The sequence below is a fragment of the Bicyclus anynana genome, chromosome 3 (genome assembly GCF_947172395.1).
Source record: "Bicyclus anynana chromosome 3, ilBicAnyn1.1, whole genome shotgun sequence".
NCBI classification, from domain to species: Eukaryota; Metazoa; Arthropoda; class Insecta; order Lepidoptera; family Nymphalidae; genus Bicyclus; species Bicyclus anynana.
Genome location: NC_069085.1, coordinates 4,500,309 through 4,526,078, shown reverse-complemented (window position 1 = coordinate 4,526,078; position 25,770 = coordinate 4,500,309). Strand labels below are relative to the sequence as shown.

At 37.5% G+C, this 25,770-nt stretch overlaps 3 protein-coding genes across 4 annotated transcripts; 1 reads left to right on the top strand and 2 right to left on the bottom strand.

Annotated features, from left to right (window-relative positions):
- Positions 1–321: 321 nt before the first annotated feature.
- On the top strand, positions 322–8,485 carry LOC112052244 (uncharacterized). Of its 2 annotated transcripts, none has more exons than XM_024091251.2 (5): positions 322–785; positions 1,143–3,927; positions 4,627–4,862; positions 5,278–5,786; positions 6,909–8,485. In XM_024091251.2, exons 2-5 carry the CDS (start codon positions 1,148–1,150, stop codon positions 7,239–7,241), a joined length of 3,858 nt encoding a protein of 1,285 aa, XP_023947019.2. In that variant the 5' UTR covers positions 322–785; positions 1,143–1,147; the 3' UTR covers positions 7,242–8,485. The 2 variants fall into 2 exon arrangements, with proteins under 2 accessions (XP_023947019.2, XP_052746665.1); XM_052890705.1 differs by lacking the exon at positions 322–785 and adding an exon at positions 869–986.
- Positions 8,486–10,125: 1,640 nt separating this feature from the next.
- LOC112052230 (small nuclear ribonucleoprotein-associated protein B) lies at positions 10,126–11,176 on the bottom strand. Its single transcript, XM_024091231.2, has 2 exons — positions 11,017–11,176; positions 10,126–10,881 (listed from the first exon to the last, which is right to left on the bottom strand). The coding sequence occupies exons 1-2, from the start codon at positions 11,017–11,019 to the stop codon at positions 10,321–10,323; spliced, it is 564 nt and encodes a 187-aa protein (XP_023946999.1). The 5' UTR covers positions 11,020–11,176; the 3' UTR covers positions 10,126–10,320.
- Positions 11,177–14,843: 3,667 nt separating this feature from the next.
- LOC112052235 (Krueppel homolog 1-like) lies at positions 14,844–23,343 on the bottom strand. Its single transcript, XM_024091240.2, has 3 exons — positions 23,321–23,343; positions 16,972–17,088; positions 14,844–16,242 (listed from the first exon to the last, which is right to left on the bottom strand). The coding sequence occupies exons 2-3, from the start codon at positions 16,976–16,978 to the stop codon at positions 15,140–15,142; spliced, it is 1,110 nt and encodes a 369-aa protein (XP_023947008.1). The 5' UTR covers positions 16,979–17,088; positions 23,321–23,343; the 3' UTR covers positions 14,844–15,139.
- Positions 23,344–25,770: the final 2,427 nt, after the last annotated feature.

Sequence of the window (25,770 nt, the reverse complement as noted above, 5' to 3'; positions counted from 1 at the left end):
TCCTCCTTTTTGAAGTCGGTTAAAAAGACAAATCTTTAGTAAGTAGTATCTGTTTAGATACATATAGTTGTAGTAGATAATATAGTAAAATCCGAAAAAGATGAAGTTGTAGCCAACTACATGAAATAGAAATAAAATACGACATACAAATTGTAAAGAACTATAGAGCTAATAAAGTAATTACTAAAAATTATATTATTTTTATTTAAAATTATATTAACAAAAATATAAAAATAATAGAGCAATTCTAAAAAATCTATCTATTAGGACGGTTTATGAAAGAAAGGATGTCAACCATTTTGCGCAATTGGTCTCAGACGATCTACAAGGACAAGTCAAAGACGAGACAATACCGACATTGTTGAGTTAATTGTGAATACATTTGGCATTAGCCTAAATATTTCCTATAAAGTCAATGATAAACTGTGACTGCTACTTAGTAAACGAAGACGCCTTTTAAGAGGTAGCTATCCTAATTTAAGTGAGGTCAGGCAAGAGAATGAATAGAAATAGCGAAAACTGTATCGCAAAGTCCTGCTAAATTTAGATGGGCGGGCACAGTGTAGCGCGCCGCTCCGCTCGACGCGCGCGACCTCGACGACCGCACGGAGTTAACAATACATGCTTCGAACGTACAAGATCCTTTCATAACAAAAATAATTGAAAAATGGAGTTTTAGTAAAGCTGTGATGGTAGCTGACTCGCTGCCTTCTCGTGGTGTACACGGGTAACATGTGCTAGTTTTGGATTGCAACCCTTGCAGTTACTCACCGTTACGACAGTCTGTAAGTGTTATAAATATTTGTATATTAGTCGGCTATTTTATTTTAGGTCCCCATTGTCATTGTCGTCATCTGCTGCGGTTGGTGGTGTTTTTGTCTCCTGATTCGTTAATTTTTAAACTGTTAATAAAAGTATATTTTACTAATACAGTAGGTGTTCAATTTTAGGAGATATTTTCATATGATCGTCGCGACATCAGACATGTTTGTGTTGACCTATTTATAAATCTAAACAAAGGGGAATTCCTCGTATAATTTGTTTTGTGTATATTTTGCTCAAACCTAAAAAATAAATTGATTACTTTTTGAAATTAAAACAAAATTTTTGAGTTTTTAATTCTCGATTCGTGTGTTTTACAGGGGTAATGAACGGCGACGTGGAGGTAGAGGCGCCGCGCCCTCGCCCACTGTCTGCAGGGATTTGGACGCTCTTTTCGTGGTTGCGACGCACTGACCGCTCCTCGTCAAGCGAGAGCGTGTCCAGTGTGGGGTCGGACCGCAGCGTCGCCAGCTTCGACTTCCTAGCGCCTCTCAACTACAACCACGGCAACACACCGCTTGTGCTCCCGCCGAATCCTTTGACGGAGACTTACAAAAAGAGATTACAGGAGAGAAGCTTACAAAGACAACACGACCGTGACCTCACCTTGCGCCGAAAATACGGATTGTTCCGAGAAGAGGGATTAGGATACGACGCTTTCAGTCTGCCGTCAGCGCGTAGACTGCAGAAGGACACTGTATTACGACAAGACAGGGAGCGACGGGCGACGAGTGAGAGTATACGTCGGACGGCTTACGTCCCAGGAAAACGACGAGCTCCACTACCCCCTTCTGTCGTAGTTTCCGCTACCTTACCTAGAAACTATAAACGAAAAAGACCCGCACCAAAACCACCAGTCAATTTAACTGAAGAAAATAAAGAAAACATATCTATCAATAAAATCGTACAAATGAACACTTCAGCTGAAATTGTTAACAATACGTCTATTAGCACTGAATTGACTTTAGCAAATAAAATTGAAGAACAGCCAAAACACGAAACAAAAGAAATCAAATTGCGATCAGATAAAAGCTTTCTAAAGCAGATTTTCGATAGTAAGAAAAGGAATTCGGCTATAGACACAAGCCGAATAAAATTACTACCTAGCATCAGTGAGTTAGATAAACAAGCAGCTGAAATAATAGAGGCGAACAAGATGTTACGAGCTTCCGGACGCAATAGTTTTACTGATAATAGCTCTAGACCAGATTCCACTGAGGAAACTTGGATCTGCACGACTTGCTTAAGGAAATATAAACCTGTTGTTACATGTTGTATTTATTGCATTATTAAAGAAAACTCTAACAAAAATAGTAAAAACGTCCACATAAATGCCTCGAATATATGTACACAAACAGACCAAAAAGATTTAAAATCAAATCGAAGTAAAGGAATAGATGACAAGAAAAAACTGAGGGAAATGCTAAAGGAAATGAAAGATTCTTTACCAAAACGACCAAAGCACAACGCCAAATACCCTAAAGATAATGACGATACTGTTAAATCAACAGAAACTCCAACACTTCGGATAGGTTCTACCATCGATGAAAATATAAAAGGCAATTTTAATAATATTAACTCTAATGAAAAAGAATGCAGACCATCAGAGTCAAAAAATACTGCCAAACAAACATTTTTCAGTTCACAACCTTCGTCGTCAAAAGATTTTTCTATACCGTTTATTGGCAACAATATATCAGAAATAAATAGAAAGTCAGCTTGCAAAACTTCTTCACCAAATATTAGTAATGCTAATATAAACGTCTCCACACCGGACATTCTAGTAAAATCTGTAAAAAAATCTCCGGATAGTAATAGTAATTTAGTAAACAACACGCATGAAACTTATTCGCCAAATATTAATAAACAAACTGCTAATTCATTAAATGATGATAGACAAGGTGCCAATGGAATGCATAGAGCTCCTGACTTAAGAACCATAAACCACAACTTATCTTTAGTACATACACAAGATAACAAGGCAAAAAAAGCTTCTAATATTCAAACTAATGCAATATCAGTAAATCAAACATTTATTGAAGTACAAAAAAAAACACAGAATAAAAATATTCCGCCATTGGTGGTAAATACTGATCTCAAAAAACAAGGACATCGAACTGAAAATCATGAAAATATAGAACAAAGTAATACAAAAACACCCATAAGCAATAATAAACAGTTAGCTGAATTGAAAAAATGTGATAGTCCTGGATCCGATACTAAAGATGAAACGAAAAAGGCCCAATTAGGTAATGCACTTTCTTCTAAAATAGAAATTAAAAGTGCGGGTCAAGGTGATATTAACTCAAGTAACAATAATTTGAATACGCCTTTAAAAGTATCATCCTTATTAAACCCGCTTTATTGCCCTAAATATAAAACACCAAACGATAGAGTTGCTGACTGCAGTTTTGGCAATATTGTGTCAACAAAAGAGGAAAATATTAAAAAGCACGAAATATCACAAACTCAGCCAACAATTTTGCCCGAGAAAGTCGTGGCACCCACATTTGTAAATGTTCAAACACCGAGTACATCAATTACAAAAGTAGTGAATGATGTTCTCCAAAAATCAGAATCACAACATACCGAAGCATCGAAAAATAACAAATGTGAAAATCCTCCAGCTATTGTTGAAGATAATCAAAAAGAACAAATCGCAAAAAACGTTTTAACCGACGTCAAAACAGATGCTTCGTCTTATGTAAAAGTTCTTGACCATCACAACAGACGCAGGAATTTGATCAACCAGCTTGAACATGCAATTGCAGAAGGAAACGAACAATTAGCAGCTGAAGCTGCTGCGAACCTAGCTAAACTTAAAATAGCTTGCTCTGTGCTATCGTTTTCATCGCAAATTATTGCTGAGCCATTATCAAATAAAACCGCAGGAATACATAATATCAAAAGGGAAGAAAATCATTATAAACTTCAGGTAAAACTAAATTCTCCGTCAAAAATAGAAAATTTTAGGGATATGCCAGGTACAAAACAATCAGAACAACAAGATAAACAAAAACCTGTGAGCGCAAACGGTGCAGAAGTAAACATCTTGCCGGAGGCAAGCGCATCAACATCCAGCCAAATCTCAGATAACCAAATTCCGTAAGTAAAATCCTTTCTTATGTTTGTGAAGGGTTTTTTATTGTTATTCAATGACAAGTTAGCCCTTGACGTTGACTGCGATCTCACCTGATGGTAACTGAAAATGCAGTCAAGGCGGAAGGGGTACAAGTTTTACTTCTACCCATACTTCAGACGGTTTCTACGCGGCATCGTACCGGAACGCTAAATTGCTTTGCGGTACGTCTCTGCCGGTAGGGTGGTACTAGTCACGACAGAAGCCTACCACCAGATCTGAGTCAATGTAGAAACTATAAAATATTAAACTAACCGATCTATGAATTGAAACTAGGACCTCTGTTGAAAACTATAGCGTTAACAACTGCGCCAGATAGGTGTTCAAATGTGGTGGAAAATGTACAGAACGGCGCTTGCAACACTAAACTCAGACTCAGAGACTATGGCATCTGTCCTAATCATTATTATAGTAAATCTTTGGAAACTAGGATCCAAGGACTTCCTGGAATAGAATGACAAGTTGTGATAGTTACAGAGTCAAAGTCAGTCAGTTATGATCCACCAGTGGAGCATTGTGATTGGTTGAAGCTTGAATTTCTCTTTCCTGATTAGGGTGACCTAGACCAATTGTGGGCCTTTCAAATAGGTTGATATCTGATAATAATGGTGATCACATAAACATTTAGTGGATAAGTAAATTCAATTATGTTAATATAATTTCAGAATTGAGCTATGGGTTGAAGACAGAGAAGCAGCAAGGGGTCCGATACCGTTACGGATTTCAAGGAAAGCCAGAATGGTAGAACTAAAACGACATGTAGAAACGTCGTTAGGGTTGGATATTCGTTTGCAGCGTTGGATTGTGGGCAGAAATCTATGCACTGACGACAACACGCCGCTCACTGCACTAGCCGGACCCGACCTCAACGCACCATTCTATTTGTGTCTTGTCGAATCAGGTAAGTTTTAGTTTTTACTGCCCTCTACTGGCTTGATGGAACTTAGTAGGATTTATTGAGGTTATAAAAAATATTCGGTTCAAGAAATTATTTATGGCAGTCCAAATTTAAGAAGCCTTTTGTTCTAAAGGCTCATGCCTCAGTGATCACGATATAACTTCGAACTGTACAAGGTTGTTGAACTGCGCTGTTTCAAGGTTATGCCAACTGTTTGTCTTTGTAGTGATGAGACAAAATAACGAAGTAAATGTACCTGAATATGTTTGTACCATTCGATCACGACATCAGAAAATAAATAAATAAATATACTCGTATGAATACGGTACTTACTCGTACTTAGTGTATTTATTCATTTGCATATAAAATAATGATCACGTATCCACAAAGGAATTCACAGCAATATATTTATTTTTAGAAACAAATAAGGACAACCCACAGCAGATCAAAGACGACAAACGCACCCAAATAAAAGCACCAAACGAAATAAATGACCCGGCATTAGGTGACGTTTACACGGAATTAATGAAACTAGAGCAGCAAGCTCTCGTGCCAAATACTGAGCCATTTGAATGTGGCGTTTGCATCGAGCAGTGTGATGTCGGGGCCGGGGTTGTACTGCGGGAATGCATTCATACGTTTTGTAGGGAATGTCTAGTTGATGTGATCCGCCATTGCGAGGAGCCGGTTGTGCCGTGTCCGGCGATCCAGTGTCCCGGAGCGTTGCAAGAGCGGGAGATCCGCGCGATATTGTCTGCGGAAGAGTATGAGCGGTGGCTGGCGCGAGGGTTGGCTGCGGCGGAGAGCGGCACTCGGAACACGTTCCACTGCCGCACTCGAGACTGTAAGGGCTGGGCGTTCTGTGAGCCGGGGGTCCGGAGGTTCCCCTGCCCGGTCTGTCGGCACACTAATTGTGTCCCTTGCCAGGTATTTAAAGTTCCAATACAATGAAGATCAAGGAGAAGGATGAAAGAGAGAATGGGAAGTAAAATAAGACTCGCGACGTTGGTGGTAGGCTTTATGGCAGGAACACCAAACGTCTAGAAGGTAGGAGGGGTTTTTAGCCGGTAAGAGTCCGGCACTACCCAACATGGGTGTCCATGAGGATTTTCCCCCCTACGAAAAAAAAAAAGGTATTTAAAGTTCTCATACTTCTGTCTGTATTTCTCATCATCATCATTAACAGCCTATTTTGACCTTAGACTAATTGCATAAGGATCTGCCTTTCTAGACGTTACTTCTTCTGTCATAGTATAATATCAACGATCAAATGCAATTATAAAGACTGTATAGAATCGATGTTTCATTTGTAATCGTATTCGTCGGTTACAGAGCTCCGTAAAAATACATTTTTTTTTTTGTGTAGTTGAATGGTGTAAAAAACGGTCAACAACTTCTAGTTAAGTATATAATATACCAAATCTAAGCTCGTTTTCCTCACGAAATGACAGACAATTTGTGAATTTGGTTGTGATACTAGTCCATATGTAATTCGTCTGAGATTTTGACAGCACATTGTAGGGTCAGACCTCCCTTGTTATTTAGAGTAGTGGATTTGGCGGTTAGACCGCACTTCTCCAAGGTGGATTGGCAAGTTTTGGATGATAATGTTTTGACTCTTACAAACATTATCACATGTTTATGATGACCAGCAGGCTTATTATGGGTAATATTTTAAACTGAAATGTGTCACTACAACATTTATCATCGTATTTTCGTTTTTATAGTCATCTAACATTGTGTTTTCAACGAACAAATGTAATCATCATAATTTTACATAGCGGCGATAATAAAGTAGTGGTAGTAGCATGAAGTAACTCTATTTTAACGGAAAACCGGAATTTACGTAGTTTCGTTGAAATTATCTTGTTAGATGCTTGTAAAAACAAAACATCTCTGCCACTTGATGTAAGATGGCGAAGTCAAGATCATTTCGTTGAAATAACTACGAAATATGATCACATTTGAGATGTCCTTTTGCTTAACCTAATTACATGAATGTGCGTAGTAATTTCGACTTTACCTTACAGTTTCAACTTTATTTTTTAGGCTGTCCACGAAGGTGAAACCTGTGAACATTACCAAATGAAACTGCGCGAAGCTGTGACCGCAGCTGAATCAAATCAAACTGACCAGGGGACTCGAGCTCTGCTGGCGTCGCTCATTGCTCGAGGAGAAGCACTGGAGTGTCCCGAATGCAGTGCTATCATAACCAAGAAATGGGGCTGCGACTGGGTTAAATGCTCCGCTTGCAAGACGGAGATATGCTGGGTGACGAAGGGCCGCCGATGGGGTCCGGGGGGCAAGGGAGACACCAGCGGCGGCTGCAGGTGCGGGGTCGAGGGGCAACGGTGCCATCCCTCGTGTGGATACTGCCATTAGAATGGTTATTAGCTAAAGTTTTGTTTGTTTTTAGTTTTCTCCTAGTATACAATAGATATTACGTTCAGTGGTGTACACACCATAGATGCTAAATGCCCTGTCAACTCATTACGAACCAATAAACAATCGTAGGTCAGTTTGAAGTTTATTTTATTGCGGCCCATAGTTACAAAATGCTTTCGCGAAACCAATTTTTAGTATCAATCATACTTCAATATTTATCGATAGTGTAGTGACGTCTCCATCGATCATTAGGTTATTTTACAACAATTAAATTAAGCTACAAAACGTAGTCATCCTATCAAATAATAGGGTGAAAAATGTTAATTTCCGACTATTTTCATCTAAAATATCAATATTTATAGCAAATTGCTCGAAAATAAATTATAATATATTTCACGTCCATTGCTACTGGTTTTCGCGAAACGAAAAATATCAATGACATATTTCACGGTCCGTTTGGACGATATGCATGGAATATCGCATGTCAAATTTTCGAAATTGAGCTACTGTATTGCGATAGGAATTTTCCATTTTGTACCTACCCTAGTTAAAAACCCTGTGCACGCCACTGTATACGTTATAGTGCTATTTAGTTAATTTAGTTAACTATTTAGTTAATAGCTCCTCACAAAATCTCGAAAACCGCTTGACATACAAGAATGAGAAGAGACCGCCCAGCACGTTACCGAAAAAAAAATTACCACCGAATTATCAAAATTCATCATATCATTTTGAATTCAAAATCACTGTCATTTTTGGAAATGTGTGTGTTTTTACAGAAATCGTGCATTTTATATGTAGGTAATCCATATTAAACCAGCCAGTAGGCTTGATATTATTATCTATTTGCAAAAATTAGTTATTTGGACATTGTAACGATTTATTCATCAAATTTGGCTCTGCCAAATATCTGAAAAATAGTTGGTCTCCTTTGGCAGGGAGCTGGTTTATATTTAGTAAATAATACAATCCACAACACACCACACACATGATTAATATTTTGTTCCTGGTCCCAAGGAATTCTCTCATAATTACATAATCAAAATGTGAATTGAATGATGAATCAAAAAATAATGTTTTCTGAAAATAGTCAATTATTAACATTATATAAATAAATATAATTAACCTAATATTAGTGTGTTAATACACTTAAACCAATATTACTTGAAATGCTACCATTGTAATCAATTATAATTGAAAACTATATTGTATCAAGATTAAAATGAATGAATTTTTTAAAAGTTTTTATTTTCACATCACCTTAGCTGCAATTCTTTTTTATTCGTTTATTCTTTAGTTTTTATTCTTCGTTAGTTCTTGATATGTATATAGTAAAATTTACTGCTTTTTTAAGCCTGTGGTTAGCCATTTTAGCCTATTTTCAGAACAAGAACAGTCTGAGAAATGCACAGTACAGAAATTAAACACTACAGATTGTTTCAAGCAAATAGTAGAGGACTTAAAATTAAGAACTGCTAAAGAAAATCTCAAAGTGTATGATACAGTGTCTTGTTGTACAGTTGTAATAGTATAATGGTCGCATAATTGCGGGCATTGTCATAATTATTTTCCACTTGTGGGAATCAAACCAGTGCAGAAGTTAGGCCCCGGTCATCATTATTAACATCTGATACTAATTGTTAAATAATAAATAGTCAAACAATTGACTCTAACTTTGCTGACCTGGTTTGCAACAGAATAGAACTTCATATCCCCTTTTCTACAAGCTTGGTATTTAAATAGCCTGATGATGATATAAAAGTCGAGTGGACCTAACAGTTTTGTCTTTTTACTGGAAAAAGACTAAATCTAGTCCAGCTACATAATGGACAACAGTTTAAGCCGTCTATGTGAGACATTTTTTTTTTATTCTTTACAAGTTGGCCCTTGACTACAATCTCACCTAATGGTAAGTGATGCAGTCTAAGATGGAAGTGGGCTAACTTGTTAGGAGGAGGATGAAAATCCACACCCCTTTCGGTTTCTAGACGGCATTGTACCGGAATGCTAAATCGCTTGGCGGTACGTATTTGCCTGTAGGGTGGTAATTAGGCAAGGCCGAAGCCTCCCACCAGCCAGACCTGGACAAATAAAGAAAATCTCAATATGCCCAGCCAGGGATCAAACCCAGGACCTCCGTGTAAATCCACTGTGCATACCACTGCGCCATGGAAGCAACTGACTGGCCAGAGTGCTGGCGACTTTTTAATTACATGATGAAATATCATTGTGCTGCTAATTGCTCAAAGGCGTTGGAAATGCTCCAGCAATTCATGTGTATGTACATAGAACTCAGTAGTTCACTTTGCAGTTTTGCAGCTGTTTGTGTATGCCCAGCCTTACAGGCATTATGAGAACTTGGTAAGTTGCTGTGTTGATAAATAAATTAATTTCACACCATTAATATTTTTTTCATGTAAAAGAATATTTGCCATATCTTTTAAATATGATCAATATTCCCTTTGCCCTCCAATTAGTCAGAAAAGACTGTGTTAGGAGTGGGTAACACAATAGTCCAGAGAGTGGAAATCGAACTACCACCACTACAATGATTTCGGCCTCTTTACCACTGAGCTATTGAGGCTTAATATGGTAATAGTCAAACTTCAAACTCATCAACATTTTTTCAATGACCATAAACTTAAACTGAAAATAGGAGCAGTTGCAGAATTAGTCATTCCAAGTTCTGCGTTCTGCATAACATAAGTCGCACATGCACAATGCACAATCAGCAAGCAGCTTTACAAATTACTTGGGACACCAAATTCAGAACAACTGACTATTAGTATGTGCTGGCTTTTAAAGATGACAAATTGAGGTTAATTCAGAGTACATAATCTTTTCACGAGCATAATCTGGCATTTGAATAAAAACTATTAGCAGTATATTACTTATCTGTATTTATCAAAATGGTTCTTAGGTATACTTTTGTTACACAACTTAGAACAATAATAACTGAAGAACTCCACAATTGCAGGACACTTTGCATATTTTGGCCGTAAGACAGTAGGCTGTAAAGCCTTTTTGAAAGTTTGTCAAACACAATATTACACTTGAAATAATCACATCAATAATCCTAGTATCTACGCATGCCAGGTGGTCCACGACCACCTGGACCACCCCTTCCCATTCCAGGGGGTGCACCCATCATTCCTGGAGGTGGTCCTCCCATCATAGGTCCACCGCGCATTTGCGGAGGAGCTGATAACTGCCCTCTGCCTGGTGCCATATGTTGATGAGAGGGTCCCCCGACGCCTCTAGTAGGCCCTTGTAGGCCTGGAGGAGCCCCGCCCATTCCAGAGCCGCGGCCTGCTGATCTGCCGGCACCTGGACCTCCCATGGCCCCAGGCAGTGGTACGCGAGGCAGGCCCTCTTCAGGGGGCGGTGGTCCTTCAATCGTGAGAGAAACAATATTTTCCCCTCGGAGCAATACGAAACCGAGCGTTCTTTTTTCTTCTCGGTCTGCCGTCTTACTGTTTTTTGACTTGATTTTTCTGAATTCCTCGCAGTCTCCAAGAATTAAATTCATATGCTTGTCAAATGCTTTAAATGTCCCAATGAACGTACGAGAATCCTGTAGAATCACTCGTACGCGATAGTTTAGATGCTGTTGCATCTTATTATTCTTTCCGATCGTCTGAAAACATCAAAAAGAAATTGCTTAGGTTGGAAATAATAAAACAAATATTACTTGTTTTGGCTGTGATTTCAACAAATATAGAAAAAAATGAGAATAAAATGTCTAGGAACAAAAGAAATAAATATATATTACCATCTTGATATAATGATTTGCTTATTATTTTGAGATACACAGTTCACTTTTGAGAAAAGCAGCGGCCTTATACCAAAGTTATACAAAAAAGGACGCCCGCCATTTACCCGGCGTCCATAAACACAAACGTCAAATTCAAATGTCAAACAAAACAAACAAAATTATTGTCATTGTCAATGTCTAAATTTTTTTTTAATGTTTGATTGAACTGGATTCTTACTTTTTTTAACCTTCCAGAAAAATAAAGTCGTCACAGGTTTTTTTTTCCATGAGTTTCTATTCTTTAAATAAATTTTAATTTTTGTCCTGGCATAACCAAAAGCCATCAAATTAAAGAAGAAGAAAAAGTTTTAATTTCTTCTAAAATATAGTGCGACCTTAGTGCGACACAAAAGAGTAGAAAATAAATGAGGGCGCTATAGTCACTTATAGTCGTTCATAGGGTAACCCTGTGTACAATCACCCACTTGTGCAACTACCTTGATACTTGACATTAATTGATATTTTGTTCTATACCTATGATCTTCTTGATCTATGATGTTCTTATCTTAAATAAGATTAACAGTTAAAAATTTATCATCTAATATAAATTATAAGTATATTTTGAAAATATTTACTTTCTAGCCCAGAAGTAAGCATTATGTGTTATGGGTACTAACATAGGTAATTTCATGATTTACATTTATTAAATTTCAATAAATTCAAATCAATCTCATCTTAATTAATTATATTTATTGTAAAACTTCTTATAATTATCCGAATTTCCACTATGATTTTAATAATCTGATAAAACTATCAATAATGATTGGTTGCTCTATAATGATACATCTTTCTATGTTTCGCTCCAAGGTCCCATTTACGATCATACCAAATTTCATCTTGATCAGAGTTCGGTTCAGCCGAGGTATAATATTAGTATAGATTACAATTACGAGATTATTTTCACAAATAAAAACGTGATTAGAAGTTTTAGGCGTATAAGCTGCCTATATGCAAAAACTCTTCTTAGTTTTGTACAGCAGGCGAGTAGCCTATTCTCAAATATGTGCTGACAATGTACAGTCATAATTTATATTTCTTTAAATTTCTTCCTTTAATGACTCTTTAGGGCCCATTTTATATATCTCACGAATAGCTCTCTTCTGAAGGACAAACACACTATCAATATTAGCAGCATTACCCCTTAGTAAAATAGCATAAGACATATTAACATGACAGTAGCTAAAGTAAACAAGTCAAGCAGTCTGTGTCAGCTATATGACGATTTTTTTAACCGCATATGCAGCTGAACTAAGTCTGTTCGATAGATTATTTACATGTTGGCCCCACTGTAGCTTAGCATCTAATGTAATTCCAAGAAAAACAGTAGTATCAACCAGATCTAATTCCTCATTATTAAGCTTAACATTGGCTGTTACTTGCTGGACGTTAGGCAATGTAAATTTCATGCATTTTGTTTTACTCTTATTGAGCACTATGTTATTAGCTTCAAACCAATGTACCAATTTCACGAGAGAGTTGTTTACATCGTCATAATTTATTTCTCCTCTATTAATTTTAAACATTAGTGGTGATCTGCAAACAAAACTATCTCACGATTATCCTTGTCAACATAAGAAAGGTCATTAATATAAATGAGAAAAATAAATGGTCCTAGTACAGATCCTTGAGGAACCCCCATTTTTACAACAGACCCATTGCTACATACATTGCTATCCACCTTCTGAATTCAATTCATCAAATAGGAACTCAGTCAATTTAGTGATTTTTCAGTAATTTCGTAGTAATGTAGTTTCAATTACCAATGTTTCATGATGCACACAATCAAATGCCTTGGATAAAAATCACAAAAAACACCTAAAGCGTCGTGTGACTCTTCCCAGGCTAAAGTCCCAGTTCCATTTTTATTAACTTCTACTCATAAATGTCGCACTAAATGTATATTCTTAGACCAATGTAGTATATTATTCTAAGACCAGTTATTATAGAAGGACCGGAAGGACCAGTATCATACTCAAAATATATACAAAATAGTCTGTCATTTTTTGAAGATGACAAGGTAAACTCACATATCGAAAATATAAAGCACCAAAAAATAATATAATATATTCTATGTCCTTGCCAACGACATTTATATGATAAGAGTGAAATTTTCGAAATTCTTGGTTTACCCAAACAAAAAAGCAAAAGAAATGTTCCGTTTTTATAGACCATTTTTTAGAAAACATAACTTCCATAACATAACAAAGGTTAAAATTTGTGTAAAAATCAACAATCTTCTCAAACATTTTAACCTTTTCAAGCCCTTAGGGAATATTTTTTTTCATCCCCATTGCATTTCACTTTCTAAGGATAGTCAATGACCTACTTCTACCGTGAACATAACTTGAAAAATGTCTTTCATTAAAAACATCAACTTCTATTTAACCCCATAGGGTTAAAATGTTTTATGACTAACCAATCGTTTATAGAACAAAACTTTAAATGCCAGATGATTTTAGAAAAATTCTAACTCCTTTCAGCCCTTTAGGGGTAATTTTTATTATCCCTAACTGGTCGAAGTCTCTAATGCATTTCAAATTCTATCGACATTCAATGTATCTATTACCGTGAACATATTTTGAAAAATGACGAAGTTTCATAAAAAAAAATTAACCCTTATTTAACAGCACAAGGGTGAAATTTTCGAAGTTCTCTTTTTATGTTAAACTGACCGTTTGGAGTCCATTTTTACAAATATAACTTAAAGAATGGCTGATTTTTATTTTTACACAAAGTTCAACCCATTTCAATCCTTCAGGGGTTGAATTTTAAAAATTCTGGAATCACTTAACATTTCTCATTTTTTTCGTGATTTATGGATTTTTTTTTATAAATGTTACTTTAAAAATGGAGGACTTTCTATACAAACTTTTAACCCCTATTTCACCCCCTTCTGAATTTATTTTCGCAATAAAATATCCTGTAACCTTCTCCGTATTATGGTCTCAAATCGCGATGCCGTCAACAAAAAACACGGACTGGGCCTGTTTATCAATAATTCCATACTTAATATTATAAATGTAAAAGTGTGTGTCTGTTTGTTTGTCCGGCTTTAAACTCCGTTTTGCCGTGAGTTCACGGCAAAACGGAGTGACGAATTAACGTGATTTTTTAAGTGGAGATAGTTGAAAGTATGAAGAGTGACATAGTCTCTTTATAACCCCTTACTAAAATGAGGAGTGGAAGTTTGTATGGAGCATTCCGCAATTTTCAAGTTATAAAGCAAAAAAATTGGTATGCAGATTAATTGTGACTAAAAAAACCGTGCATCATTTTTATTTCTTGAAAATACGCCCCTAACCCCTTAAAAGAGGGGGTGAAATTTTATATGAGACTTTTTGCAGTTTTCATGGTAGGAAACTAAATCGGTACACAGAATCTTTGTTTCCCCGAATTAAGCGCGGGCGGAACCCACACCCTCCGGAATTGGAGGCAGAAGCCACATCTACTGGGTTATCACGGCTCACACACACACACGGCTAGTTATGTATTATGTAAAGGTGTAAATGTATTAAGTCACACTAATATTTTATAGGGGAAATTTTGTTTGAGTTGAGTGTATGTTTGTACCTCTGCGCTGCGGCAGAGTAAAGCTGTGGCAACTGAAGCTATGGCAGACATTTGGAATGGAAATCTTTTATTTTAATGAATTTACTCTAACATTTAACACATATATTTTCTTCACGGAAAAATCCATGATTCCCGCGGGAATTGTGGAAAAATGAATTGGACGAAGTCGCAGGCGTCCGCTAGTACTAAGGAGGAAATAAATAATAAAAAATGTATTCATAGTTTACATTTTTACTGAGACAAATGTTTACACTCACAGTAGATAGATAAATACAAAACTTATTTCTATTAATATTGACAACACAAATACATCGAACATCTTTTAGTCTTTTCTCAAGATTAAAACAAAACATCATTGCAGCATACAAAACATCACAAACCTAGCTCTTACACACTACATTAATAGTCAATCATTCTATGCTTCGCTAAATCTAATTTGCTAAAGATTCATACAGTCATCTGATTAGAATAAAGCCTTACCAAAGTAAACTAATTATGAACTAATAAACTGCTACGAGAAACCCGCGGCCGCGGGGGCGAACTGTATAACGGACGTGTGACGGACGACCGGCTCGGCCGGGACCGACTCCACGTGCGGGAGGAGGAGGAGCTTGCGCTTCCGGGGGGGCAGCGAGGAGGGCGCGAGAGTCATCATCGTCACGGAAGTGTTTATCGCAGGCGGCGACGGCGACGGAGTCAGGGAAAGGATCGAGAGAGACGCCGACAGGGTCTGGTTTGACTTGGGAGCGGCGCACGGCACGGTGCAGGGGGCGGCGCAAGGCGCGGGGCAGGGGGGAGACGGCGGCGAGGACGGCGGCGTCGGCGGCAACTGCTGCAGCGCCGCCTCGACGATGTCGCACATCACGTTCCCGTTGACGACCAGCGGCCCCGAGTACTGCGCCGGGGGCGTGCTCGGCGCCTCCGCCCCGTGCTCCTTGTATATGTGCGCCTCCATCTGCTTCTTGGTGTTGAACGTGCCGTCGCACACGGTGCAGCGGTAGCAGCGCTCGCCGAAGTGCTGGAAGCGGTGCAGTTTGAGCACGTGGTTGTAGCCGAAGTCGCGCAGGCAGATCTCGCAGGTGTAGGGCCGCTCGCCGGTGTGCGTGCGCGAGTGCACCTTCAGCTGCTTGGAGCACGTGAAGCCCTTGCCGCAGCCGGGCGCGGGGCAGCGGTACGGCTTCTCGCCGGTGTGCGTGCGCAGGTGGATGACGAGCTGGCCCGACTGGATGAAGGTCTTGGGGCAGTGCGGGCACGCGTGCGGCCGCTCGCCCGTGTGGATGCGCGCGTGGCGGTGCAGCTTGCCCGAGTGCTCGAAGGCGGCGCCGCACACGCCGCAGCGGTAGGGCCGCTCCTTGGTGTGGATGCGGCGGTGCACCTGCAGGTTCTCCTTGACGCTGAACATCTTGTGGCAGTACTCGCACTTGAAGGGCCGCTCGCCGGTGTGGATGCGGTAGTGGCGCACGAGGCGCGCGGGCACGGCGAAGGTCTTGTGGCACACGTCGCAGCGGTGCGCGTCGGCCGCCTCGCGGTGCGAGCGCGAGTGCGCCGTGAGCGCGCTGCGGGTGGCCAGCCGCAGCCCGCACTCCTTGCACTGGTGCGAGCGCTCCTCCACGCCTGCAGGACAAGAGCCGAGGTCAACAACGCTCGATAAATCAGTCATGCTTCAGTTGTAGCCGAGCTATAATTAGCGGTAACGAGTGGTAGGTCTCGGTGGCCGACCGCGACGTGTCGCTGCGACCGGTCGCAGTACAATGTCTGTTGTGGATGGTATGCCGCGATCGGGAATATCAGGATGCACATACGGCCACGCAGGGGTGCGGACCGGGAGGGGAGAGCGCGGAACGAGGCGAAGTGAATGTCCTCCGACTGCACGTGGAGGCCCACCGCGGTTTCGAACAGTTATCGCCGCGGTGGGCCTCCACGTGTTTGGGCCAGCGACCCCGTATCCGCACTTTACCGCACCCCGCGCGCGCCCGCTCACCCTGCCCCCACTTTCGTTATATCCTCGCCCGTTGTATATGGACGAATTATTTTATATTTCACTTTCAACGTTAAAAATGAAAATTTCCTGTTTTCGTTAATAACGTTGTAAATAGGCTACAATTATTATTAAAGGTATAAAAAGATATTTTACACAAAAATAATACCAATAAAATTCAAGGTTCATAAAATTATACGTGTATAAACAAAATTAAGTTTAACGAAACGAAAAAAAAAATGAAAAATTGACAGCTAATAGCTAAAAATCGCAATTTGAGGAAAATTCAACAAATGAAAAAATTAACATCAATCAAGTGTATCAGCAGCGGCTGGTAATGATGCAAAGATAGACAAAGTTCTCACCTATCATTTTGAATGATGATGACAAGTCGCCCGGTTCAATGGCGTCAGTGTTGGTGTAGGTTGCGTCCGTGGCAGCGACACGCGCGCGCTCGGCCCGTCCGCGGCTGAATGCGGAATTAGACCTGTGTCGATCGCGATTGATCAAATCTCCGAGACCCGATCACTACTTGTGCGTGAGCAATCGGGTCGTGGACATTTAAAAGACCCGATCTTGTGTGACCCGTTTGGAGACCCGCCGGGTGCCGACTCGATCAAAAGATCGAAAGATTTTTGTTTACCATACTAAATTGAACTTTATGTCCATTACTATAACTCTCAAATCTGTAGTTCTCGTGAATAATCGGGTCGCGGACGTCTAAAACACCCGATCTTGTGGGACCCGTTTGGAGACCCGCCGGGTGCCGACTCGATCAAAAGATTGAAAGATTTTTGTTTACCATACTAAATTGAACTTTATGTTCATTACAATAACTCTCAAATCTGTAGTTCTCGTGAATAATCGGGTCGCGGACGTCTAAAACACCCGATCTTGTGGGACCCGTTTGGTTATCTATATATTAAACTCGATCACTCGACCCAACCACACTAAATTGAACTTTATTTTCATTACAATAACTCTCAAATCTGTAGTTCTCGTAAATAATCGGGTCGCGGTCTAAAACACTCGATCTGTCGACCCCATCACACTAAATTGAACTTTATTTTGATTGTATTAGTGTTACAATTATCAGGCTCAATTGCATTTGTATTTAGTAATTACAATCTGTAGTTGTCTCTTATATTCGTATGTAAAGGCAGATATGTATTACTCTGTCTGTTAAATGGTATACCTGGTATCTGTTAATTAGTGCATTTGTTTGGACTTTGGATCGCGAAAGAGGATGTTTTTGTAGTTTAGAGCAATCTATACCTATACTGTTGGCGAAACTAAAATAGTTATTTGCTGCCGTATTTAAAGTTTTGCCCTGGATTTCTAAAAATGCCGTGTATATAATTTTTAAATAGTTTGCATAGATATTATGTTGTGTTCGTGTTGATTTACGAACTTTTTTATGCGTAAAATAGGACTCACAACTTGTATTTGAGGTTCTGTCAAGTGGTGAAATAAAAAATTTTTGTAACTGAAAATTTCCCACATTTTTTTTTTAATTCTTTACATGTTAGCCCTTGACTACAATCTCACCTGATGGTAAGTGATGATGCAGTCTAAGATGGAAGCGGGCTAACTTGTTAGGAGGAAGATGAAAATCCACACCCCTTTTAGGTTTCTACACGGCATCGTACTGGAACGCTAAATCGCTTGGCAGTACGTCTTATAATATAATATATCCGTATACATATTACTGTATACGGATATATTATATTGACAGTTTGAAAGCTACTAAGTACAGTTTAGCAATTCTTCAAAGGATTTTAATTTGGAACTATAAATGAATGAAATAGAATAGTCACAAGAAGTGACTTGGAGAGGCACATTATATAGCAATTGGTATTCTTTGGGTCATGCTATGGTCAACGGCATTATCTATCAGCCTATTAAAGGTGCACTACAGAACTAAGTCGCTCTACCCTCCTTATAGCAGAAAGAATTTCGGATGTAGAGCTTAAACCCACCATGCTGGTCCAAAGCGAATTTAAGGTGATGTTTTATTATAAATTAGTCACTACCAGATCTTAACAATAATGGCTGCGACCGACGTGCTCTCCGATTTTATAATTACTTTTATTATTATAATAAAATTTATAAACTACGCCATGAAATCATTGACAAGTCTCTCAATCAGCTCACGGTTTTTATTAAGCTCAAGCTTATAGAAAAATCTCATCATAATATAAATGATTACTGTATAATATGACATGATTATAAAAGACGAAAAACCTTGTGAATTACTTGCATTATATGACGGGGTACTTAGTTTTCGACAACATTGTGGAATGTCACAAAAATAAGGCGATACCCTGGCTGTGTTTTTATAAGCTCTTCTCGGACCAAGGCGCCTTCAGAACTTTCGTAAGACTTTAGTTACACTATCATATTATAACAGCATAACCTGACGTTTCAAAAGTGCTTGTTATTAAACCTAATTCAAGTGAATTAATTTTGAATTTGAATTCTCCGAAGTACAGTGGTGTTACGACACGGTTATGAAGTACTTAAGTCTGCAGAACCGTTCCACTGTGTTATCCGTTGTACCAACGAGGCAGTCCACTTGGGGTGATAAGTGACATTTAAATTTATGTAAATTTTTTTTGGTGATATGGCGATATGGCTTAGAAAATAGGTACTATTCCACACCCATTGTTTTTTTTTATTTCCGCTTATAGACCGAGAGCCTGTGATAGCCAGACGTACATAATTTTATGAAACTGGAAGATTGACATACTCTTACCATAGGTAAGCACGGAATCTCATTATGTATAATAAAATAATGTACTACAAATTTGCAGAACACATATTTTTTTACAAAAAGTGTCGCGACAGTATATGTCTAACTATAATAATAATCCAACCAGCTCTTGAATAAGGGCCCCGTATGGGTTCGAAACTAGTTGGGCATACTCCGACCTAATATCACGTGAATTTTAGCTGCGTTTCATAATCAATTAATATAATAATAATGACACAATAGTATATAATAAAAATAATGGAAATGCCGCCGTTATAAAAGGCTCTTTATTTGTAGTATTATTTTATTCAAAACTACGTTAAAGTTTCTTCAAATTCAAGACTGCTTCAATACCTTATTTTAACATTTTGAATTATTATTATATTATGCCAAGGAAAATATTTAATTAAAAATCTGCTATAAACTTGGATGGCTATATGGGCCCTTGAAACTTGCTACTTTCCTAAGCCATCACGGCCCATAGTTGGCTACCGTAATTAACTATGGTAGGAAAATAGGCTGACGAACTCTCAGGTTTTATAATATGAGGAATGTCTGACTGCCGCAGGCTCTTAGTTAATTGCTATTTTGTCAATACCCACTTGAGAAATTCTTAAAGCTTTATGGGCAAGTAAGGACTTAGCTATCCATAGAAATTCGAGTATAATTGCATTGCATTTCTAACTGCCGTTGCACTGTGACTGTAACTAAATTCGTTTTACTTACATTTAAGCTGTAATTTTATATATAAAATATGTTTTTATATTAATTTTCGAGAAAAGTTAATAAAAGTAGAAGTTTTTTAATTAATTAGTTTGTGTGTGTATTATAGTTATATAGTTATAGTTTTAAATTAAATAAGATTAATAGAATAATAATGTCGTATCTTGCAAAAAAAAGGAGTAATGTGTGGAAGCATTTTACTATAGTCAACAAAGACAAGGCAAAATGTGAGTACTGTTCCAAACTAATTAGTTACAGTGGTGGTGGTACCGGAAATTTAACAAGACATTTAAAAAAACTACATGGGACAGTAACGATAGAGGCTCCAATAAATCCAAGTTTTCATACGACCTTACAACCACGTATAGAGCAAAATACCGCGGAATCTGTTGATTTAAGTAGTATTCCATTAACGTCAGAAGAAGGCTCTTCCTCTATTTCGACTGCGCCCCAAACAAGTAAACCATCTGAACACTCAAGGATTGATAGTTTTATGAAGTCTACGAGACCATTACCCCTTAGTACGTCCAAGCAACTTGATCTCCAAATTGTTAAATTCATAGTAAAAGGTTATCATCCTTTTCAATTGTGGAAGAAGAAGAATTTAAAAAAATGTACAAAATGATATTGCCGACATATAGATTACCCACTCGCAAAACTATATCATCTAGTTTAGTGCCTAAATTGTACCAGAGTACTAAAGAAAAGGTTTTAGAATTGACTGCCGAAGCTGAGGCTGTATGCCTTACTACTGATGGTTGGACATCTATTAATAACACAGCATTTATAGCCCTTACAGCTCATTTTATCAACAAAAACTCCCTGCTTAAATCAGTTTTGTTAGGCTGTTCCCAATTAGACGAACGTCATACAGCACAAAATTTGTCAAACTTCTTAAAAAATGAAACGTCGAATTGGGGAATCACAAACAAAATAGCAGGGATTATAACAGATAACGCGGCAAATATTGTAGCGGCTGTTCATTTAACAACCTGGCGACACTTTCCATGTTTTGCCCACACAGTAAACCTTGTCGTCCAACATAGTTTGAACGCTATGAAACCACAGCTAGATAAAGTAAAAATGATAGTGGAGTATTTTAAGCACAGCTCTTCTGCAAACAGTCGGCTACAAGCTATGCAGACACAGATGGAATTACCACCCTTAAAGTTAAAACAGAGCGTTGTTACCAGATGGAACTCCACTTATGACATGTTGACACGTATATTAAAAATTAAAGATGCTGTAGTAAGTACTCTTGCTATCGAACAACCGCGCCTCAACACCTTATCACCTGAAGATTGGCTGCTGATAGAGCAGTGCATTAATATCTTGAAAATATTTTACGAAGTGACGGAAGAAATAAGTGCTGAAAAATCAGTTACAATATCAAAAGTTATGCTTTTGGTAAAAATAATGAAAAATCACGTGACAAAAAATCTGATTGAAAATGGTTCAGATCAATATCTTCAACTTTTAAACGATCTACAAGAACAATTAAATAGTCGGTTCCGTGACCTTGAAAATAACATATTAGTCACGGAGGCATCTTTTTTAGATCCAAGATTTAAAAAGCATGCATTTACTACCATGGAAAAATACGATACCTGTCTAAAAGGTATAAAAAGAAAACTTCGCTCTTTAGCCGCACAAGATTCAATACCATTGCTCGAAATTGCTCCGACTATGAATGAGGCGCAGGCGTCATCTTCTACGAGTAGCATGTGGGCTGATTTTGACAAAGAAGTTGAAAATGATATCATAAAAAATCCTACAGCCGCAAGTATTGTAGAACTCGACAAATATTTAAATGAGCCATTAATAAATAGGTCCGTATCGGTTCATCGTTTTTATTCATCATATTCTGTTTTTGTTAGTATGTTGCACAATAACAATTGTATAATTCCATTACTTTTCAGGTCCGATGATCCATTAAAGTGGTGGAATGATCGCAAAAATTTATATCCCCACTTATATACACTGATGAAAAGACGACTATGCGTGCCCGCAACATCTGTGCCATGCGAGAGAATATTTTCCAAGGCTGGCATGACAATAAGCAATAAAAGAAGTTCCTTAAAACCAAATAAAGCTTCTCAAATTTTATTTTTAAATCACAATTTAGAACAAGTTTAGAAACAAAAACTAATTGTGTGAAGGAGCGCTCACTCTTAAAAACATCGTTTGTCCGGAATAATATGAACTTTAAGTGCATAACAATAAGGACTTTAATATATAGATAATAATGATACGTATTTTATGTACAATACAGTGATAGTCATTTAAATAGGTATAAATGTATCTGAAAAATAATAAATAGTGAATACCAACAGACTTTACAGTTATACGATTAAGTGTTAGCGCATAAGTAAAATAGGGTGTTTGACATTTTTCTATTGTATAATATATAGTACATATTTAATAATAGCAGAGCCATTTTGTAAAAGTAACTTTGCGGCTAAAGCGGACGGAGTTTTAGACGGAGCGTTTTTAATAATTTAAACGCTCCGTCTAAATACTTATAATGAAATATTTCATAATTACTATATAGGTAAATAATTATTTACGTTTACTTCAATTTCGTTTAAATTGCCTGTATCATAAAATCAGATTCTGTAATAAAGTTAAAAAAAGAGAACGCCCTCTTAATTTTATAATTATTATTTATTACATAATCTGTTTATATGATTTTTTATTCTCGTTAAAATATATATTACTTTTAGCAATAGTTTATATATAATTAGTATAGTTTAGCATAGATAAAATTATATAAAATAATTAAAGTTAAACATAACACTACATCTCAATTACTATAATTGAGATGTTGTGTTATGTTTAACTTTAATTTTTTTACATAATTTTATCTATGTTCATAAAAACATAAAATAAAATTTCCCACTATTTGGATATAAATTTAGAAGATGACAACATTAATAATTGTATCACCACGCAAAAGCGATACAATTACAAACCATAATATTTATTTAACTCATAGTAGGCATATCTTTGTTTTGAATCCGCCAGTCGATCAAACGATCGGATCCCGGTTCGGGTCTTACGGGTGTTCAGTTCAAATACCTACCTACTTCAAGCCGCTTCGCAACGATACACAAAACCCGAACAACCCGTGACCCGAATGATCGAAATGATCGAATCTTTAAGACCCGATTACCATGAGAATGGGTCGCGATCGACCCGGGTTTTACGAAATGATCGAATTACACAGGTCTATGCGGAATCCGCTTATAGTCGCTGCTCGCTGCCATGTACTGCCAGCGCATTTGTCCTCCACTCTCCTCTGCGTAGGGTCACCAGCCTTCGGGAAGCATTGCAGGACCCTAAGACTGCCTACAGCCCGGCTAGGCTCGTGGTATTTATCATTGCGGCTAGAGTATCTGTTTGTTGCCGATAGCTTATTGGTTGCTTGCGTAACTGTAATAGCTAACGGGGAATTCTTATGTATACAAATCTCAAGGTGATTTGTATACGTTTAAAAATTCATGAAAATCTCAAAAATATCTGCATCCATTGAACTCAATTATTATACAACCCACTTAAAAGATTTCTTTTTATAATAATTTATTGTATTACGTTTTGCATTTTTTTAAATAACGATTCATGTGGATGGAAGACAGTCCACACAGTTTAATAACGCTGAATTGAAGGAAATCATCTCTATCCAGGAAGTCTAACCGAGTCAAACTACCCAGGAAATAGCGACATAGTTAAACGTTACCTACGATATGGACTCATTTGCTTGAAATTACGAGTAGTAAGATGAAATAATATAAATAATGGGTTGGACTACGCTACGCTAAATAGAAACCGAGTTTATAATGGGTTAAGACCCACGTGTTACACTCTGCTTTTCACTACGATTGCGAGAAAATAAAATAGTTTAGTACAATATTCAATGATTTATTTTAATTGAAAATTAAATGTACAAAGTCTACAATTTTAGATATTAAGGGAGATGCTTTTACCCGGTAACATAATTTCCGACTACTGTGAAGATGAATAATGAGTATGGAAGGTAAACGTGGGAGATAACAGTTTAAAAACTCCTTTCGTAAGTGAATCCATTCGTTGTTATTTTCTCTACTTTACCTAAGTAGGTATTTAAGTAAATGCGTCTCGACTTTGATGGTAACAGATTACAATGAATTTCTTAAAAAAATCAAGTGTGTATTATTCACGCCAATTGTTTTTTAAATTCTCGCTTTTTAATTTTATTTTTTTTCACATGAGAAAAAGGCAAAGGTATTACACCGTACAGGATGTCCTATGTCTTTAAATCTCGCTCTATTCGCAACTCAATAAAAATTAAATAAAAAAATGAACGCATACCACTGACAAGAACGTTGCATTTCATTCCAATTTTAAGTTTTTTATTTATTTTTCAAAACAATCAGGGCCTTACCTATAATGATTCTATTTTCGAATAAAACCTCCTCCGTTTTATAGTAAGCTAGTGCTTGGTTGGTACTCGTAATAGACAAGAATAAAAAAACAAACAAAATTACTTTAGCCCCTAGAGGCTGAAATGCTTGTTTAGCCCCGCTGTGGAGTGGTAGTATGACAGCGTTTTTGAGCAAGAGTAGTGAAAAATGGAATTAAAGACAAAATGTGCATGTGTGCCCTCAGCGTTGTAGCGGATCACTTTTTACGGTGATTTTGTAGGGACGTAACCGATGTATAGTATAAATTTATAATAGGTTGATATTTGTGTTACCCTGTTGAATTAATACAATCAAATGATATAAAGGGATATTGGATCGAATACATGACGAAAAGTGGATTGTTTACGATAACCGTAAACACCACCAGATTAAACGCTGCAACAGTGCCCTAAAATAAAGCTTACCAATAAAAAAGTACTGTTAACTGTCTGATGGTTTTCTTCATTTTACTATAGCTTTCTTAGGTCAGCAGGCTTATTCACTATCTTTGACGTATGCTAGTTGACATATACGAAATTGAGATTCTATGTAAAAATGTCATAAGGCGCTTACTGGTGGATATCACATAGTAGTTAAATACCACATAATAAATAGCTGAATACCACAGAATAGAGAATGATACAGAGTGAGACCTTACAAGCCGAAGCCGCAGCGAAGCCGGTGAAAGCCATAAAAAAAATATATATAGGCGACTAGCTCATTCTTGTCGTGACGTTCGATCCGTCTACACCTTTTGTTTGATAATCCTCCATAGGTTATTTTGGGATAGGCGGGGAGAATGACTTGAGTAGAGACGAGGAGTGTTAAGTAGTTTTAAAAGACGTCTTTGACCCTATATACTACAGTCACAATTCCGGGACTTAACTCAAGGTCATTCTCTGCTAGTCGAGGGTTTTTTGGTAACAACCTGACAGACTTTCATTCATTAATCGTGTTCTGCTCATTAAATCCACTTCTGATGTCAACTCGTTTCCGACTCGTGCGTATTCTTGACATCAGCATAATGTTGCAATCTACGAACTTTTTTCATATTTGCCCTATAATGTACAACAAATATTTATGTGATAAATATTTTTTTCATATCGTCTTAAATATTATTATGCATGTACTTTATGAATTTATTTATATCAGATCACTACACGATGATGAATAAAATATGTTGACTATTATGAAACAATGTTGAGATATATAAAGAACATACTTATAAGTGTAAGTGTGAATAATTGTAA

What these genes read in the sequence shown, in the direction of transcription:
- LOC112052244 (XM_024091251.2), top strand. Translation starts at nt 1,148, where the DNA reads ATGAACGGCGACGTGGAGGTAGAGGCGCCGCGCCCTCGCCCACTGTCT. An exon ending in ATCTCAGATAACCAAATTCC is followed by an intron (nt 3,928 to 4,626) that starts GTAAGTAAAATC and finishes ATATAATTTCAG; the next exon opens with AATTGAGCTATGGGTTGAAG. An exon ending in TTTGTGTCTTGTCGAATCAG is followed by an intron (nt 4,863 to 5,277) that starts GTAAGTTTTAGT and finishes ATTTATTTTTAG; the next exon opens with AAACAAATAAGGACAACCCA.